This window comes from Pelodiscus sinensis, chromosome 1 (assembly GCF_052426305.1).
Source record: "Pelodiscus sinensis isolate ZL-2025 chromosome 1, ASM5242630v1, whole genome shotgun sequence".
Taxonomy (NCBI): Eukaryota; Metazoa; Chordata; order Testudines; family Trionychidae; genus Pelodiscus; species Pelodiscus sinensis.
Genome location: NC_143052.1, coordinates 110,538,597 through 110,559,117, shown reverse-complemented (window position 1 = coordinate 110,559,117; position 20,521 = coordinate 110,538,597). Strand labels below are relative to the sequence as shown.

The following is a 20,521-nucleotide window of genomic DNA, read 5'->3' as shown; positions in this document are numbered from 1 at the left end:
ATATTCCTAACTTCATCTACAACGATACATGCATACAAAGGGGATAATTATATTCAGTAAATCATAATCTTTCCAAGGATTCCTTAACATGAGCTATCTTGCATAAAGTATCGCTGTTATGTCATTCATAAGCATGTTTTCTCAATGATGTTGCAACACCATTATATTTTAGGGGCAGAATCTCAGCTGGTATACATGGACATAGCTCCTCTGAAGACAGTGGAGCTGCAGTTGCCCACAGTTAAACTGGCTGAGGATCTCACACTTGATTTTTTTTTTTATGATGTTTATTTGGTGTCTCCCTTTTCTTTCTTAAGTCTCCGTTGGCCTTTTCCTATTAGAAACACAATAATTAACTATGGAAGCCCCGTCGTGGAACTGGGCAGTTGAAGGATATTCCAAATTATAGCAGTAAAGTCAGTGTTTTGTTCTTTAATACTTTATTGAACTTCACACGAATTGAAACACATACCCAAATAGTTGGCTATATGCTAACTGAGCAGCACTCTATCATAGATTTGGAAATGACAAAACTGAAGTTTTATTAATGCCATGCTTGAACATGCCTAGATATCAAGCTTAAAGCTGAAACATGATGAATATAAGAAATATTTTAGTACTCAAAGTACTGTAACAACACAAAACAGGGAAATTTGGCATTATTCATCTCTGACAGCTGTGTCTGCTTCATTGCATGCAAACACAGACAATTTACCTCAGATGACTTCTATTTGCTATATGGATTTAAGACTAGTTTTCAGAGGAGGTGATAGTCCTTCACTTAACACAGAGGAAACCTTCACTTTGCCCATATCAAGCATCATATTCCTCCATTTCATGAAGATAAATATTTGTATTGCTACTCTTCAAGAACCAGCTCTTTCTCTAGCATGACCATATTGAATTAGGTCCCTCCTCCCCCGCATCCCCAAAGCTAATGGTGAGCATAGTTCATTAAATATCCTCCTGGAAACAACATCGCTAGCTGGGATTGTTACCAGGCTGTTACAGGTTGTGCAGACTAATGTTGTATTATGTACATTACCACTCTGACATGTCAAAATGCTTATGCAATGTAACCAGGTGCAGATCCTGAAGCCCCTCTCACACATGGGCATATCCTTATGTGTAATTATTAGAATATGTAGGTAGGTGATTGTGCTCACAAGACAGTCAGACATATCCTCACTTACACTCACAAATAATTATGAGCAGAAAAAAAAGAAGTTTGCATAATGTAAGCAATGGGAGCTGTTAGGTGCTTTTTACTTAAGTGTCTTATTTTTGAAAATCTTGGCCATCATAATTGAGTGGTAATAATTATAGCAGATGACTGGACAGGAAATTTTTTAAATAGGATAAATTCATCTCCAGAGAGAAAGTTACTGCAGTTTCCATTGACTGATAGACATTTGAATCTTGCTGATCAGTGGAAAGATGTTCTTCACAACAATGTTGTAAATCAGCATTTGGTATTTGTGACGGAGTGGCGCCCCGCCACCTCCGTTCGACTCTTAAAGTTCCCCGCTGTCGCTACCGCACTGAGGTAGCTGCGGTCCCAATCTCCCGTACTGACTGGGGAGATAGGGGGGTCTGGGCCCTACCTCTCTCCCGGACCCCAGCCCAGGGCCCTAGGGTCAGGATCAATTAATCAACTCACCAGCATGCCGGCTCCTTGCCCTCCCCTGGGCTACTTCCTATCTTCCTCCCGCGGGTTTCCCTGCCTAACCCTCGGCGGCCCCTGCTCCCGCGCTCCCAGTCTCCGGCTCGTCTGGGGGTGTCCGGGCCTCCCAGCGCCTGCCCCGCTACGCCCTGTTCTCCTCTGCTCTCCCGCTCCGCTCCCCTAACCCTGTTCTGCCCCCCGCCTCTCCTCTTCCCTGCCGGCGACAACCGGCATTTTGAACGGCCCGCCTCCAGCGTGCGGGCGTGGTGACGTCCCACACCACGTACCCGGGCTCCTCCTCCTTCCCCTCTCCCCAGCTTGCGGCCAACGGGGAATCCCTGGCGCCGCCGCTCAGCTGAGTGGCGGCGGCTGAGCACACGGCGCACGTCCCCCCCGGGGGTTGAGTCACCCCGAGGACGGTCAGGGTGACCGTGGGTTTAGTGCGGGGCGGGCTCGCCTCCCAAGGGGGGAGGCGGACCCACTCCTTCACAGTATTTATCCCATTTGCCTTACAGTTCTCCATTGTGGGAATCATCTGTTGTGTATACAATCCAGATAATAGCATGACTTCCAATTAATCTTAAAATTCTCTGGCTTCTGGAGATTTAATTTAAAAGAAAGGGAGTAGACACTTATCTTAGACAAGGTAAGCTAAACATGTGCACAAAGCCAAAGATTCTGCATAATACCATTAACACTTCTGTTGAATTAATTTTATATAATTATTGCTAAAAGTGCTACAGTTAAGAAGAGAGGCATCTTGTCCAAGTATCTTTCCTAAAACTGAAAGGCGCATGAATGCTGTTGGTGAAGACTGATACAAATAGATTTTTTAAGAGATTCATCCAAGACATAAATTCCTCCTCAGAGCCAAAGGAAGGCAGTTCATGGAACAGAAAAGGCCATTCAGCATTGTTGTATGCTTTTTCCACATCACATCAAAGGGGGAAAAAAAAGCAACCAATATATATCAGATTTGTATCTTGTAAAAGGATAACCAGATAATCCACTCACACCATCCACTCAATATTAAGCTTTAATAAAACAAAACAGATCTGCTATGAGTCAACAGGATAAATAGAAATATTTTGCCAGAATTTCACAATCAGTATTAATTAAAAACATTGGCCTTTATCCATGATCAAACACAAAACTACATTTTTTTAAGAAAAACAGAGCAAGATTTTTTTCCAGACATAATAAAATTGTCTCTATTTGGCTTCACCTGACGGTATCTAAGAAGAGCTTTGATGGCCTATCAGGCAATAGCTTATAAAACTTATATTACAATCTGTTTGCCTCAGGTAACTTACCAGTTTTTTATGTGCGCATTTAACAGGGTTAGCACTCACCTCCTGTGAGCTCCCCTGTCTGGTCAAGTGCATTTGCCTCCATTCTCTCTTTAAAAGCCTTTTTGGCTACTCAGCCTTGTGTGTGAAATCACAAGCCCTTCTGGGTATATGTCTAATGGGGCCCATCACAGTGCGCTCTGTAGAATGTCTCTGAGTCCAGTCCTTTCACTCAGTTAATTCTCCCCACTCCAATCAAGAGTGGTGCCTCCAGGGCTGCTGCTCCTGGAGACAACTCCTTTTGCCCTTAGCTCAAGGCTCTATCTTCCAGTTCATAGTCTGTAAGCAGCTCTCTTCATGGAGCCACTCCCTCAGGCCAGTCAGTTACCCCTGGTCCTATCTCCCTCAGGTCTGGGCTGCAACTGCCCTGACTCTGGTGTTGCAGCTTCTTATGTAGTCCTTCCTGGCTCCTGATTGGCTAGTTTCTTCCCAACCCCTCTAGCCAGCCTGAAGGACTTCTCTATGGCCCTCTCTAGCCACAGGGGCTGGTCTACCCCATTACAGCATGTTTGATCCCCAGCGACTGCAACAGATGCACAAAAGGCCCGACTCTCCTCAACTGAGTCCCATACCTTTTACTTTGGCTCTGGTAATGCCATAACCCTGCAGATTTTCCAAGCTTTTCAAGCGTCCTCTGGCTGCAGCTGCACCCTGGTTTCTTGAGTAAATAGTTGTGCAAAGATATCTGCGCAGCTAGGATAGGTTAAATAAAATGGAAGCCAAAATACATTAATCTACAGCAGAGGTAGGAAACCTAAGGCCTGGGTGTTGGATGCAGCCCCCAGCTTGCCTGGATCTGGCCCCTTGAGGGTTGAAGCTCCCCCCAGCATTGGGGAGCCCATGCTTGTGGGAGGAAGGGGGGGGGTCTCACTTGTGTGCAGCCCCCAACTGATTTTTCTGTGGGTCAGTAGCCCTGACCCCAAAAAGTTCCTCATTCCGGATCTATAGCAATAAGGGTATCCGCATAAAGCACCACGAATTTCCAATGTGGCAATGGTTCAAGATATCCAAAATAATGTTGCAGTTTTTCTTATACTTTAATGATTGAATAAAAGTAATCAACGCTATGAAAATACTAATCCATACAAAACATGTGAATCAAAGTGCATGGTGACATTTCAACCTCATGATCTGCCAAAGTTAAGCCTACGTGAATAACTTCCTCCACTGCATACAGTCCTGAAGTGTGTGTATCACAATTTACCTACATCCTTACATAGCTGTGTAGCACCTTGGATGCCAGCCTACATAGCCTCAGTTTGGACACATGCAAGACTTTAATAGGTTCCCTGAAAAGGTTCTGGCTGAAAACGAGTGTTAATTTTCTAGGCCATAAGGAGAAAAGGAGAGAGGAACCAGTTCTGTAGTATTGCTACCAGATTGGTTTTTCTTGCAAAAGGTAAGTAAAATAAATAAAAAATGTGTGACTTTGTGCCAGGCCTCAGGCTTCTGCTGCACCATCAAGATTAATGTTTAACTGCTTGATGAGACAGGATTCTGATTCACTTCCTGAGGATTTCAATGACCAAAGCCATTAGGTGCAACTGGGTTCAAAAGTCCTCAAAATTCAAAATTTACAGTTCAAAGTATTCAGTGCAGCTGGCAACGCCAGTATAGATGGGGCGCAGCAGTGGCCACTGTAATCCTCAGGGAAGTCTGATCAGCACATGAGTGGGGTGGAAGGAGAGGCATACACCAGGGCACTATTCCGTCAGAAGCATTTTTTTGCTTAAGCCAGCCTGCTCAAGTGTCCTGTATAGAAGGGCTAGATACCCCTGTCAAGGGAAGTAGCTGAGCATGTTAAACACAAAATGACCTGCAGGCTTGATTGGGCTCAGGCTTAGGGTATGTGAGAGGCCTTTAAATTACGTTTGTAAAATGATTGTACTAGATTCTTACAGCACATAGGGTTGCCAGATGGTTTCAACAAAAATGCCAGACACACTTGACATTACATCACAATCTACATTACATCTTATTTAGAAAATACCAGACATTTTCCATTTTCTCAGTTATATTTTTTCAATTTCTTTCCCGAACAGAAACCTCAAATACTGGACTGTCTGGTTTAAAAACCGGACACCTGGCAACCCTAACAGTACAGCCCTGGAACCAAAGGAATTATATAGGCAGATTAATGCAAGAATGACGACAACAATAGAGGGTTTGAACCAAACTTAGCTCTGGATCTGAATGACATTTTTATAATGAGCTAGACCAAAACCGCAGCTCCAGGACAGAGTTGGAGCCATCCTAGATAGTCAGATCTGGGGTTCATTTTAGAGAGAGCTGTGGGCTGAGTAGTTCAGATATGACTCCACATCAGGCATTGGTTGAGGCTGACTTCTTCCCATATACTGCCTTCAAGTAGAGCCCTGGGTAGATTCAAATTTGTATCCAGAGATGCAGGTATCTGTGGCTATAAATCGCTATCTGCAGAGGTGCAGGGCTCTCGTGGGTACATCAGCGGCAAAAGGAGTGTTGGATGAGCTTGGTACCTCACCCAGTGGGCAGGGCTCAGAGCAGTATAGTCATGCCGGACAGAAATTTCTATCTGTGCAGAACTCCATACATAGGAGAACAACAGAGGAGCTGAACCTGCGCTTTTAGTCCTGCCTTACAGACACAGTCCCAATGATTTAGTCATGCGAGGAAACATTTGCAGCAGCAGCAGGTGGTACTTAGGGCCTGATCAGCCCTGCAGATGGGGGGGGGGGGGGCGAGGGCGTTAAAAGGGGCAACTGCCCACAATTCAAAAGGGACTGGGGCTTCTGCTGCTACTGCTACTGCAGCAGCGGCTGAAGCGCACCCCTGGTACACACTGAGAAAGAGAAAGCCGGTGCTTGTGTATGCACACGCATGGATGTATACAAATTTTAATACACATAGCACTACAAGAAAATAGCTTCTTCAAAGTTACTAACAGTAGTGTTGTATAATAGTATTTACATGTAAATCCCCAAACTTGTGCTTCCCCCACAAATAACCTACCATTAGAGAAGATGAAAAAGTAGTTCCAATTGGAAGATCTTTTCTGAGTTTTTTTGGGTCACAGCATCAATTTGCCCTTTTTCTAAAGAAACACGTGTCTGTCTTATACTTCCTCAAGGCCTGGTTCTGTAGACATGTCACTTGCAGAATGCCTATTAAAGTAAATAATAGTTTTATGCAAAGTACTTGTAGGTTCTGCCCCTAAATTGTTTGTTTAGTTGAAGAGATGACAAATGAACAGAAAGTAGCAGGAATGGAACAAGCAAAAAACTTGAGTGACAGAATCTGCTGTGTAGATGGATAAAAGGAGAAAGCAACATTCTTCCAAAGGAAAAAAAAATAAACAGAAGCAAATGGTGTTACTTAAGAACGGCCATACTGGGTCAGACCAAAGGTCCATCTAGCCCAGTATCCTGTCTTCCAACAGTGGCCAATGCCAGATGCCTCAGAGGGAGTAAACACAACGGCTGTGTCTACACTGGGCCACTTATTCCGGAAAAGCAGCCGCTTTTCCGGAATAACCTGCCAGCTGTCTACAGTGGCCGCATGCTTTTCCAGAAAAGCAATGACAATCTACTGTAAAATTGTCAGTGTTTTTCCGGAAAAACTATGCTGCTCCCGTTCGGGCAAAAGTCCTTTTCCGGAAAAACTGTTCCGGAAAAGGGCCAGTGTAGACAGCACAGTAGTCTTTTCCGCAAAAAAGGGGAGATCGTGAAAATGACGATTGGGGCTTTTTTCCAGAAAAGCGCGTCTACATTTCCAGAAAAGCATCCTGCCAATGTAGACATGCTTTTTCCGGAAATACTTATAACGGAAAACTGTTACGTTTTAAGCATTTCCGGAAAAGGGTGCCAGTGTAGACGTAGCCAACAGGTAATCATCACGTGATCCCTTCTCCTGTCATACATTTCCAGACAAACAGAGACCAGGGATACCATTCAGACCCATCCTGGCTAATAGCCATTGATGAACCTAATCTCCATGAATTTATCTAGCTCTTTTTTGAACCCTGTTAAAGTCCTAGTCTTCACAACATCCTCTGGCAAGGAGTTCCACAGCTTGACAGTGCGCTACATGAACAAAATCTTTTCTTTGTTTTAAACCTGCTACCTATTAATTTCATTGGGTGACCCCAGTTCTTATATTATGGGAATAAGTAAATTAACTTTTCCTTATTTACTTTTTCCACAGCAGTCATGATTTTATAGACCTCTATCATATCTCCTCTTTTCTAAGCTGAAAAGTCCAAGTCTGTTTATTCTTTCTTCATATGGGACCTGTTCCAAACCCCTAATAATTTTTGTTGCCCTTTTCTGAACCTTTGCCGATGCCAATATATCTTTTTTGAGATGAGATGACCATATCTGTACACAGTATTCAAGATGTGGGTGTCCCATAGTTTTATATAGAGGCAATACGATATTCTCTGTCTTCTTCTCTATCCCAGGGGCGGCCAACCTTTTCTGGACAAAGAGCCAAAATTGCAGGGGATACAGGGTGAAGAGCCGGGGCAAAGTTGTTGAGCCAAACAAACAAACAAACAAACAAACAAACAAACAAACAAAAAAAGACTTCTCCTTTAAGAAACACGTTTAAAGGCTTTTTGGCCACATCAGGCTTCTGCTGGCTGCCACCATCTTGAAGACACCATTTTGAATGGCCGCGCCAGATGGCACCCCTGCCCTGGTGAGCACAGGGAGCAGGGGGCTGTTTCCAGGGGTGGCTTCGCAAGACACACTTTGGGAGGGGGGGAAGGGAAAGAGCCACATGCGGCTCATGAGCCGCAGGTTGGCCACCCCTGCTCTATCCTTTTATTAACAATTTAAAACATCTTTGCTTTTTTGTCTGCTGCAGCACACTGAGTGGATGTTTTCAGAGAACTATTCCCAATGACTCCAAGATCTCCCTCTTGAGTAGTTGTAGCTAAATTGGTCTCCATCATATTGTACGTATAACTGGGGTTATTTTTTCCAATGTGTATTAATTTACATTTATCAACATTAAATTTAATTTACTCTGTCACTTTGGTGAGGACCATCCTCCTCAAAGTGAGAGTATAGGTAGGAACAACCTGGTGAGGGACATTTAAAAGCAATATTGTTCATACCATGGGGACTTGGGATCAAATGTCGCAGCTATAGCTATAGCCTCTTGAGAAAGGCGTAAGTGAGAGAAAGAGAATAGCTCATTCTGGAAAAACATTCTGCATCCCTTCTAGGAAACAACAACCCATGCTAATCCCAAATATTTGGGGAGAAAACATTACACAAGACACAATGGAACTGAAAGAAAGAGGCAGCACAGAGTTTTTAAATAATTTTATAATTTCTTGATGAATTTAGTTTGTGAATTAAAAAAAGAAGAAAAAATGAACCAAGTGTTTATATTATCAAGGCAAAGTTGAATATAACACAATTTCTTTGCAATTTCATTATCCTGTCAGTAACATGACTCCAGCAATAAAACACATACAAATTGAAGGCAGCGTGCACACTTTGCATCACAGACAACAATGTCTCCTGCTGCTGCATTTCCAAAAGGAACTCAAGTATGCCAGACTCTAATTCAAAGCCCATCTCCTCCTTCACTAAAGTGCAATATGTCTCTTCCAAAGCAAATGAGGGATCCCGGTCTATAGTGTGGGGTCTTCCACAAATTTTATCTCTTATGACAATTCTCTGGGTTATCCCTAGGAACAGTTTGGTAAATCAGAATCTGGTGTGCTGTCCTCATAATTTATTGAATTAGAGAGAAACAGTAATACTGTTTTAGTGGGCTTGGAGCAGCATATTAGATCAGCACAGACATGGTTCCCCTAGCTGTGGTCCCATCTGAATCATCCTTCTTCAGAATCTATAAGCATTTTATCAATAATAGCAGCCCCAGGACTTAATGTAACAAATACAATTACTGAACTCAAAATTTAAGTTCCACAATTCTGGCACAGAGTACAGGCCACATGCAAGTTAGTGCTCTTCCCAAATACTGAGGTTACTAGATAAAAAGCAAAAATATTATTACATATATTTCACTGAGACTGAGACCTGATCAGAACCACTGAGAGCTGGGTGAATGGGAAAAAGCAGAGTAAAAGGGTCAGTGTCTAACTCATGTTTGGCTTGAAATTTAGATTTATATACTAGACTATTAACAGAAATGGTTCCCTGATTTTTATTTTTAACTGAACAAACTGAGCATGGAGGGCATGAAAGTGAAAATGGCTAGTCAAAAAAGTGAAACTGATTGCCTTGGTTTTCAATGTCCTAACTAGAAAAAGTGCAAAAAGTAATCAAACAGCATAGTGAAAAATAGAATTGTAAAAAATACATTCATTTAAAATAATTTAAGGTATCACTAACAACAGGAGTACAGAAACTTATCTGTTTACTGTATATGCTGTTTTAAGTTGACAGAGTATGTAGTCTAATCTTTAAAACAACTGGAGCAGAAAAAGGCTGGAAGCCCTTTAATTCAGCACAAAAGATGCTGGACACAGAGGGCTAGTTTTCAAAACAGGCACCTGCCACACAAGTATTGCACAATGCAACTGGTAACTATAGAAGCTAATATGCATTTGCACATGCTCACATAATTTATAGGTGCAATTCAAGTGTCAATGTCTGAAAATTTACCCAGAGCATCCAAGTTGATAGCCTGAAGAGCTAGTTGGGCTAATAATTTTACTAGCAAAGACTATACTAATATACTATTTCCCCTCCCATTTCTATACTCTGTGGTTAGTACATACAGTGTAAAACTAGGGAGAGGGATCACACAGTATGGGGTTATTTCCTAAGAGACCAAACTAATTTTGAAGTCACTAGCCTGTTAAAGGCAATTGATTATAACCATGAGCCCACAAATCTTTTTCCTTACAAACCTAGGAGGAGGAGTCAGAACTTTGCTGCATCATTACTTGAATTCCTTTTAATTACATTTATTATTATTTTGAAAAAAACACATCTTTTTCAATTCTACTACTATCGCTTTTTTTAAAAATCTGACAACAGACACACACTGTTGGTAACTGTCCCAGTCATAGGACCACACAGACAATATTGACAAGCAGAAAACAAAACAGAAAAAAATACCCTGAAAAAGTCAGGGGAAATACCGATGACAGGGTTACAGCACTCGCCACACACACTGGAAAAAAGTCAGGATTCTTGTGTTTATGCATTTGACACTAAAAAGTTTTGAAATAGTTTTCTTTCCTTTTAAAAAAAAATTGTGGACACAGCCATTTTGTTCAGAAGGATCTGCTATAGCATAGGGAACCCCCTTCTTATGTGAAAAAAAATCAATTAAAAACATTTTGTTTTAAAAACCTGACGCTCATGTTCTGCCACGACTATGTGATTGGCAGAGAAGAGTTTATCCTCTCAGTTTAGCACAGTCCAAGAAGGCTCATTGCCTCCCACCCCTTAGCTTCACTGGGGCAGTGTTATTTATCCAGAGCCTTCTGTTTCCGCTGTCTGGGTCAGTGCAGATAATTCAGTTGCGTAGGGGCTTCTTTCAATGCCAGACATCTTGATTGTACTATTTTCCTTTTTAGTTCATTGAAGTCTTTGTAGTGTATGTACACTGGTGATGTAGTGGAACTTTTGCTTTATATTGGAATCAACAGTGGATTCTCTATCCCATCAGCCTATGTAAGGAAACCTTCATGGCAATGATTGACAATGGGATGTGTGTGGGCTGTTCCATTTATCCTTTATCAGATGTGAGAATTTCCCAACACAATAAACATTAGCCGCCACTATAGGTGGGAGTTGTAGGGTGAGGAAAAATAGACACCATTGGATTCAGAAAATAGTGTGTGTGTGGGGTATGGGGAAGGGGGGGGGTCTATGATATTAGGTCTCCATTCTTCCCCGGTACAAAAAAAAAAGACACCAAGTATCAAAAAATTGCTAGAGGAGGTATTAGTCCAGCAGTACACATGGAAACGGCACATATAGATTCTTGTATCACGTAACTTTCATCCTCCACCCACTTGGAATTTCCTGATGTTTAGATTTTTCAAAGAGAGCATGGCATTTCTTAGGGGGAGATCTGGCCAAAGGTAGTCCACATAAGACACAATACCACAAGTTTAGAGTTTCACATGGGATGTACCTCAGTCATTTCTTCCTCCAATTACAAACAGTGTCAATGTTTTTGCAGTTCTAGTGTTGCAATGTCCTTTTCATTAGTGTTTTTAAATTGTATGTGGTGCAAAGGAAATTATCTTGTAGGGATCGTGACTAGGTAGGGTATGAATGTCAGGGTTTATGTGGGGTTTGAGGAATTCCACCTCTATCTACACTCAGATCCTGATGACATATCCTATTTAATCTACTATGAAGAGTTTCTCCAGTTCTTTACCTTCTGTACAAATAAGCACTTTAATAGGGTGAAACCCTTCCAATAAAACCCCATCATAATTTTATAGCAAACAGATAATGTGGCAAGAATATCGAGATTCTGCAGACTCTTTTTGTAAGGTTATCCTTGGAAACTGGATTCTGGGGGAGGAAATCAAAAAGGGCACATGAATTTGCCAGGACTACTACTGCACTGTAGAGCTTGCAGCTGAGATGGGGAAATACAAGTTTAAAAGATCAGTGATGAAAGTTGTGCAATTGAGTGACTGCACACATGTGCACGTGGACTTCCCTACCCTTTTGCCATGTGCATGATACAACATCTCATGATGGATTCTATGTCATCTAAATCTATGTCATTGGCTAAGGCCAATGGCATGGAACGCCATAAAATAAAACAAAGAGTTGAGACAGGTCATGTTCAGTATTATTCAGTGGCCAGCCATCTCTCCCTAACTCAAAAAGCTCCCAGAGCTATTCAGCATGACATTATCGCTATCTGACCAGGATCAAAGCAGTTATCTGTAACAGTTCACTAGAGATCAAGTCAGATCAAGTCTGTTCTCAGATATCTGGCTCACTCCCTGAAATCACTTTGCTGAGGGCTTAGATCATGGTTCACAGTGGCAGGCAGGGCTTGGAGCCCAAGAAAACAACAATACGTAATGGAAGGAAATGTAGGCAAGGCACAATAATCCAGATGGAGAAGAACAGCAGGTGTGTGGCTTGAAGATAAAAAACAAATGGCCACTGTGGTAATTATCCCTGCTTGACAAATTCCTCCAAAGAACATGCTGGGAGCAGTGGAGAGTGTAAACAGTAGGATTTACATGGCTTTCACTGCATAAACCTTGCACCCACTGTCATGAGACTGGCATGCCTTTGTTGAGGCCATTGCAGTTGTGCAGAAATGTAGCCACATGGTGGCAGCTCAGTTAAAGACCCTCGAAGTCTCAGCATTGAAAATCAGGGCTTTCTTGTGATTTATGGGTAGTGCAATAAAGGGAAATAAAGTACTGAAATAGCCACAAATGACACTACTCACTCCCCTCCCCTCCCCTCAGAAATACTATCAAGGAGCATCTCAGTAAGAGGTTTACGAGTTGGAGTCATTTGAAACATTGATAAGGAAATTCCACAGCTTCTCACAGAAAGAGGATTGTTTTACAGCAGGGAACGAGGCCAGCTGCAAATTGGACCATGTAAGCTAGTGGGACAGTCAGGAAGTGGTGGGAAGATGCTATGATGATGGCTGTGATAGGTTTATAGACAGCATTAAAATTCCTAAAGTGAGTACATTACAAGTGATGAAGAAAAAGCAAGAGGGAAGAGTTCAAAACAGCTTCTTCCAAAATGTGCTGACTCAAATAATAAGGCCAAAGGAGTGGCTCTGGTATGAGGCATGGTTCAGTGGTATGTACAGTCACTGTCTACATGCCTTCCGGTACATGATGTTTCACCCTTGCAAACAGCCAGGTTCCCACTCCTTTCCTGTTCTGTGACAAAAAGCATCAGACACTGCCTGTGAGATTACTCCAGTGAGAACTAAAGCTGTATTTCCTTATTTGCAAAGCAACAAAGGCTCAAAACAAATAAATATGAACATTTTAGGAAACTCAGGAGGGGACATATCTTGCCACTTAACACCAAGATTACTGATCCAGTTCCCCCTAAAATGTTTTATTTTATTCCAAGGAGAGGAGAGGATTGAATTCCTTTAAATGGCTTGCTGTTGGCAATGGATGTTCCACTATGTCCTTTCATAACAGGAAAGGTAGAATGAACTTAGACATGGTTTACTTTAAAGCTATTCATTGTATGTTATGGGAATGCCTTTTCTTGCCTTGACCTTCAGTGCTATTTTTAGAAATGAGCAGGGTGAGTGCTGCCTCTTACATCTGTGCCAATCATCTTTGTATCGAGATGGCTTAGTTAACCTAAAAATGGAAAAAGGAGAGGACAAAACTGCTCTGAGACTTGAAAGACAAGGAAATGGGGTTAGCTGACAGGGACTACAGCATTTTGGGCAGTGAAAGGGCTGTGTGATGTAGGCTCAGAATGTAATGATGGGGACAGGAAATTACCCTGTAGGGTCCAAATGGTGAAAGCGATCTACTGAGAGGCTGCCCTAAAGGCTTGGATTATGCACATTTAATATCAGGTATTTCTAGAATTTGAAAGATCAGTTAAAAATAGAGCTGAGGCACCGGAAGTCAAGATATTGACTACTGATGCAAACCTGGGAAAGCAGCTGAAGAGTCAGCAGTCTATGCACTATGATATTTGTTTCCAAATCCTCCTCCCCCCCCCCTCTTTAATGGAACAAGACTCTGGTTTTTCAACTTTGAATACGACAGCACCAAAATTCAAAAGGGGGGAGAATTCCTTTAAGGGGCATGTAGGATGATGCCAAGAAGTTCTGTCCTATGAGTATTCACAAGTAACTCACTGAAGACTTGTAACAAAGCCATGTCTTCAACGCTAGTGCAAAGTGCATGAAAGAACAATCAGTCCTAGCCATGATGCAGATATCTGATTTGCTAACAAATCAGCTATGTGGGATCACATCACTTATAAGCAAGCGATTTAGTAAAGGTAAGAGGTGGATGAGCTCATGACTAAGGTCTCGTATACATACAAAAGTTGCATAGGTTTAACTAATGATATGATTTTAAACCAAATTACTTAAATCACTGGAAAGCATAGTGAAGATACTCTTATTTTAAGAATGGCTTATTTCAGTTTAGCGTCAAACAATTCTTAAGATAACAAAAATAAACCTGATTTAAATTAGAGTGTCCACACAGCCTGTTCTACTAGTTTGCATAAATCACTCTAAAAAAGTCACACCTTTTGCAACTTTCTCCTGGCAATTAGCAGTCACAAAGTCACTGCCTGAAAAATTATCAATAGTAAGGGAGAAAAGTCAAGTAAAGGAGGTGCCCTGCTGCCCAGAGCCTGTTTGAAGGAAGAAGAATTTACGAGATACAGATGAGGTACACTATGATGCACAATAACTAGGAGATACCGAAAAAAGCCAGTCTAGTAAACAGAACTGCCAAAAAGAATGCCTATCTTGCCTACAGTTAATGCATGGAAGTGACCAGTGGGACCACAGAAGAAGACTTTTCCCTTTTCATAAGAAATCAGTAATTTAGAGATAGAAGGCAAATCCTGAGATAGCTAGATGATGCTGACCATCTTTGGGCCTTTATCAGTGTCCTCTCAGTTTTAGTTATGAAAAAATTCAGGCTTTAAGTTTATATGGGAAAAGAAAACAGCCACAAAAGACAAATGCTCCCCCATTCAACCTCAAGAAAAATCATAGCCACTCATGTCCAAAAGCCCTCTTCTTGCTCACTGGACTCAGCAAGTCTCGGCTTAGACATATCCAAAAGCCTCAATGCCAGCAAGAGAAAGTTAGCTGGGCAGCAGATACCAAAGTAGAAAGGCAGTGAGAGGATGAATGCAGACATAATTCAGTAATCATAGGCTGGAAGAACCAAGATAGCATGTACTTTTATAAAGTTTTCTTTCTTTGTAAAAGGTGCACCAAAATTTCCTGTTCCTTTGTCCTTCTTTCACAATTCTCTCCATGGTCATTACTTCTTGGACTGCCTGGGCTTGGCCACCGGGTGTGCTGCTCTGTTTGGGTTAGCAGCTGACGTCATGACGACTCCTCAAGTGCGTTGACAACTTGCTCCAGAATGTCAGGGCAGTGATCTGCTATCTGCTGTAGTACGGCATTGGCAAACTCCTGCAGCTCAGCGCTGTCCTTCTCAGCCTTTTCTAACTCACCATGAAGCTGCCAAAAAAATAAAATAAAAATCACACTTTAGACCAATGTTATTTGTATTTTGACAGGGCCTCAGGACCCCTTCATAGAGGGCATTATAAGCAAATTGCATAAATGTAGTTTGTGCCTCAGAGGCCTCAAAATCTGGGCTTGAGCATCAGCTTTAGGGAGGAAGCCTGCTGCAGTGTAACACTCTGGGAACTACTAGCATTGATATTTTTCTCCGGTTACTCCTCCACATGCTTGTTAGAGAGCCCTGAGGAGCCTGAGCTCCCCACTCCCTGCTCTACTCTTTTGCCTTGGATGACTAGCACTGTAACACTCCCATTCTGTCTAGGGAAGTAGACCAGAAGATCTATTGCAGAATAAGCTATTAGGCAATATCTCCCTGAATGCCCTTGAGAGGATACACTATTCCAGAATAAAAGTCACTTTATTCCAGAATAAGTACTGTGATTTGTGAGTACAGCAATTATCCTGGAATAAAGTGATTTTTGTTCTGAAACAGTATCCACAGAGGGAGCTGTCACGGAACAGCTTAGTTTGCAATAGCTGTTATTACACTCAATTTCCCCATGTAGACAAGCCCCTAGAGCAATATGGGAGCAAATTAACCCATCCTCTGCGAGCCAGAGGAGTTCCTGTTGAAGTAGGAACTACATCTGTGGTATTAGTTATGAATGTTTAGCACTGTCAATAGGTGGCACAGTGCAAGGAGGTAAGAATCTGTGAGGAAAAAAAATAGTCTTGCACTGACCCCAACTATAAGAGTGATGGGTCTCTGTAATTCCTACATTCTCCACCTTGGGAACTGCAGCACACAGACTTCTACTGTATTCTTGGCTCCTGCTGACGTGGGTTGTGACAGCAAGAATGGAAATCAAGCAAAGAAAGAAACTTACAAAGCCATTTTTAACCCCTTTGCTTAAAAGATTTAGAACTTGGCCATTGTAATTTGCATTTTTCTGAAATTTGTCTCAGTGCTTCCAGCCCAGAAGTGTTTTTATTTGTTGAATATATGTTGAAAAAATGTGCTTCTCTTTAATATACATTTCATTAAAAACCCAAAACTGAGAATATCAAAGATGCATCGTTAAGTGCCCAAATGTTAGAAAGTCAAAATTACAATTGTTTGCATAACCGAACTGTCCCTTTGCGTAGACTTTAAACTACATACTGTACTATTATTTCTGCAGAACACCATCCTCATTCAGTGCACAAAAAGGACAGGGGAAAAAAATTCTGAAGCCAGAAGTTAACAGGAATGTTGAACATAGTACAGCCACTTTAAATCAAAATTTTATTTTCTGTATGGAAATTAAATACTTATTTTGTTTAGAGAGTACATCTCCTGTCTTATTCACTGTGCCTTGTCCAGACTGTGCAATGAGGACCAAATTTTCTCAGTTAAAATCCTGTAAGTTTCCAGTTCAATTACTCTGCATTACAGTATTATAATTGCAATCAGAAGTTGGCTAGAAGAAATAATGGATTCTCAAACCCTGGCCTTATGTATTGCACAGATTCCAAAATGTGTTTTTCAACTAAGTGCTATATTTCATGAAATGTTTAACAGGTGTTCTATAGGCAAACTCTCTAATTAGTTCTGTGTGTAATGACACGTGCAATTAGCGAATCTTAACAAAAAGAGGGAAATGAGGACCTTAAGTTTGTTCTTATTTGTGATTAAGTATGATCATGAAGATAACCACTATATGATTAAATGTAAAACATTTACATTTTGTTTTTATTGCTAGGACTAACATATTTATTATGGGTAGATAAAGTTCTCTCAGCATTTCTGATGCTTTTCAGGACATTGCTTTGAATAAAACGTTACCGTTCTTTGCAGTGTCTGTAGCTCGGTTTCTCTACTTTCAAAATGCAGGATTTCTAACACTATTAAATATTACTACAACAGTTTTGTAAGGTTAATGATTATGTAATATACTTTTGAGAGAGGCTTTTGCCAAAAATCACAAATGCAAAAGCAACCTGATCATGACTCTCAAAATGACATGAGCTGGGGAAGTGGGTGGAGAAGACAGAGGGGAATGTTCTGGGCTCTGTAACTGCTCTCAAAGGAAAAAGGAAGGAGGAAGGGAATTTAGAAGGAACTCAGCTTGGCTTAGAAACAGTTGGATATGTGATTAACTTGGCCCTTGTAGCTGGATAACAGCCTGGCTGTAATAGTGAAATGGAAAAGATTTTGGTGAGTGCCATGTGAAAGGCTAGGAGACATCCAGTATTCAAGAAGGGATGGAAGAAGCAGGACTGTGATTTAGAAGCAGCACTAAATTGCGAGGCAAGTGACTTGGCTTCAGGAGCTGCCTTAAGCCTCAGGTTAGTGAAATTCTAGCAACCGAACCAGACTCCAAAGACACTATAATAAAGCACTTAATACTGGCACATTCATAGAATAGCACAGATAGTGATACTGACTTGGTGGCATGGCTTTATTTGCTTCCCCATGCCAGAGTAAAATCTTCATAGTGACAGCAATCAGAGGTGTTTACATGCATGGAGGTGGGGGAGATGGAGGGAAAGAAAAACCTGAAGAGAAAAGGGAAAATGACGTACATAATTCTGCTTCTCTGAAGAAACAACATCGTTGCAGGATTTTCATTCATGGATTCTGGCTTTTCAATGCAAGATGAGCAAAACTCTCCTAGCTAAGTTTTTTTAAAAGCAGTATTATCAGGGGGGATACATGAGCCAGGATCCCTACTGGATGTCGTACACTGCTACTTACAGAGTATAAATGTTGCCCGTTGGCCATTTCAGTCAAATGCATCCACTGAGTGTAGAATGAAGCTTCCAGAAAGAATGAAACCGTTAAACAGTTCAAGGTGATCAACAGAAAATAATAATTAAAAAAAAAACCAACCCTCAAACAGAGGTAAACTCCAAATCTGAGGGGAAGTGTATAGATAAATGAGAATTCTGCAAGATGATATTTTCAGAGAAGTAGAATCACAAGTTTTAAATCATTTCCTCTTTCATAAACATGCTGCTTGTCTCAGAAGTCTCATTCCTAGAGAGTAATCTCCTCAAAGAACGAATCTAACTGAACAAATGTAACCGAAAACACGGGACTTCATGAAATAAGGCAAATCATTCTGAGAGAGAGGGATGTTTGGGTTTTTCTACCTTGGAAACTAGTTCTGGAGCATGAAGAGTTTACAATAATATTCTCTCCCCCCGCTCCCCCCCGCAATGCCAAATACATGTAATAGTGCTTTGTAAATCATCATGGGCAGAGAAGTCTGTACATCTGTTTTTCAGATGTTTTTGGAACTTCATCATCATTCTGGAGAAGAATATCACCATATCAGTTCATATCATCTCATGTTAAAGCAACTGCTCTGTCTTCCCACACTTTGTGCTTCTCCCTCTGGCAGTAGTGATGCTTGGGATAAAACAGGTTAATTCTGGACAGAGTCTGTCTTTCCTCTCTATATTTTGCCTCAGGCAGGCTCAAGGCTTACTCCTCCAGCAAACAGAACCCCCCCCCACAATTTACAAATACAAACCACAGAGGGATATCTTTCCTTGTCCCCTCACTAGGTGGTGGTGTCTTCTTGTTGGCCCCAGAGTATCAGTCCTTCCCTACACAGGTACTCAGCTTTAGTTGTTCCCCCAGAAGGAAACACAATGGACATTCTCCCTGCAGCAGCTTGTCTGTCTTCTACCTCTCTCACCAATGGAAGGATTTTTAAAGGTCTCAGGCAGCACTTAATTGGACTCATGTGTCCCTATTTGACTTGAGGTAACCTCTTCTCAGTTCATAGGAAAAAGGACCTTTACCATTCTAGGGCTAACATACCTGCCTTCCACCACTCTTTTGCAGCTATCCAGCTTGACTGTCACAAAGGCAAATCACTTATTGGACCCTAAAGTTCTCTTTCACTGTGAGCTGATGCCACTGTCATAAAGAAAATTGTCATGTAAGACAGTCAAATCTACAAGAAGTGAATTCAACAGGAGCTTTCATCCACTATTTAAGGACCACATTGATATTCAGCAACAGAAGTTTTATAATGGAACATGGGCTTTAAAAGTATCAAGCCCCACCTGAACCTGCTAATAAGGGGATATAAAGACAGTGGTCTACCTTAGGCTATGATAGATCAAAATAGCTATCAAATGTAGCTGTATTGGATTAGTTTTTAAAACGGATGTAGATAGATGAATAAGGTACACCAGCAATCTCAAGGAAAGGGGTCTAACTTGAGCCTGATTTCATCACACTGCAGGTATGGATCTAAATTGTGTCAGGAGCCTCGGTATCAGAGAGAGAACTTCCAAAGTGGAATGGAACAAGAGACTCTGGTTCTGAAGGTGATGATCTGAGCTCTGATTCTTAGCCTGCCAGGACTGGCTTTACAAAAGAGTTGAGAAGTACAGAGATGGGCCAGCATTAGGGTTGTTAGGGTAACTGAACATCTCTCCCCCCTAAGATTTTCTAGGACTTTGCTACCAGCGGGACTAGTATAAAGGTGTGCAGAAGCTATCTTCCAGAATTGGTGAACAAGGTATCTCTTGCTAGTGTTATATTTTCATCTAATTATTTAATCAATCAAGTGTAGGACTAGAAGCGATATCAATAGGTCATCTAGTCCAGTCCTCTGCACTCAAAGTAGAATAGCTAGACCATTCCTGCCAGTTGCCTTTTTAACCTGTTCTTAAAAATTTCCAATGACGGAGCTTCCACTGCTGCTCTAAGGAATTTGTTGCAGCACTTAATTATGCTGACAATTAGAATGTATTTCCTAATGTCAAACCTAAGCCTCCCATACTGCAGTTTAAGCAGATTGCTTATCTTATCCTCAGAGTTTAAAGAAAACAGTTTTTCACCCTCCTCCTTTTATGTACTTGAAAACTGTCTTTTGCATTCGATACATCCTTATTTAAATCTAAGTACACATTGAACCCCTCTAGTTCAGCACCCCTGGAACCTGACTGATGTTGAACCAAAAAATTTTCCAAACCACTGGAGGTCAATGCAAGTGTGAATGGGTCTCTATGGGCATGGGTGCAGGGGCTTGACACCCAGTGTGGCACTGTTTCCGGTGTCCCTGCTGCCACCTGAGGGCTCCAATGTTGGCCCCAGGGTCCCAGTCCTGGTCCCTGGAACTTCTTCTGCTACCCAGGATCTCGGTTTTCAGCTTGGGGGCTCCATGTCTGGATCCAGCCTAAGGCTCCGCAGCTGCCCCAACCTATGGTCATAGCCTGGGGCAGTGAGGGGCGCAAAGAAGAGTAAGAGGGGTGGTCGCAGCTCAGACTTTGGTGGACCACATGAAACTTGGCCTTACCCATGATAAGTGGATCTCTGGCTCAACTAAAATCATGCTGG

General features: G+C 41.7%; 1 protein-coding gene and 1 long non-coding RNA gene across 7 annotated transcripts in view; one reads left to right on the top strand and one right to left on the bottom strand.

Annotated features, from left to right (window-relative positions):
• The window catches only part of LOC142831292 (uncharacterized), a 45,413-nt gene extending 28,605 nt beyond the window's left edge, over positions 1-16,808 (top strand). Inside the window, exon 4 of the long non-coding RNA XR_012907012.2 lies at positions 16,362-16,808. This is a non-coding gene — a long non-coding RNA (uncharacterized LOC142831292). The remainder of the gene's footprint in view (positions 1-16,361) is intronic.
• ERC1 (ELKS/RAB6-interacting/CAST family member 1) overlaps positions 8,307-20,521 on the bottom strand; it is a 512,836-nt gene continuing 500,621 nt past the window's right edge. For all 6 annotated transcript variants that reach the window (XM_075941054.2, XM_089775709.1, XM_075941075.2 and 3 more), the window contains one exon: positions 8,307-15,174. In XM_075941054.2, coding sequence (XP_075797169.2) covers positions 15,037-15,174 — 138 coding nt within the window. In that variant the 3' untranslated portion in view covers positions 8,307-15,036. The remainder of the gene's footprint in view (positions 15,175-20,521) is intronic.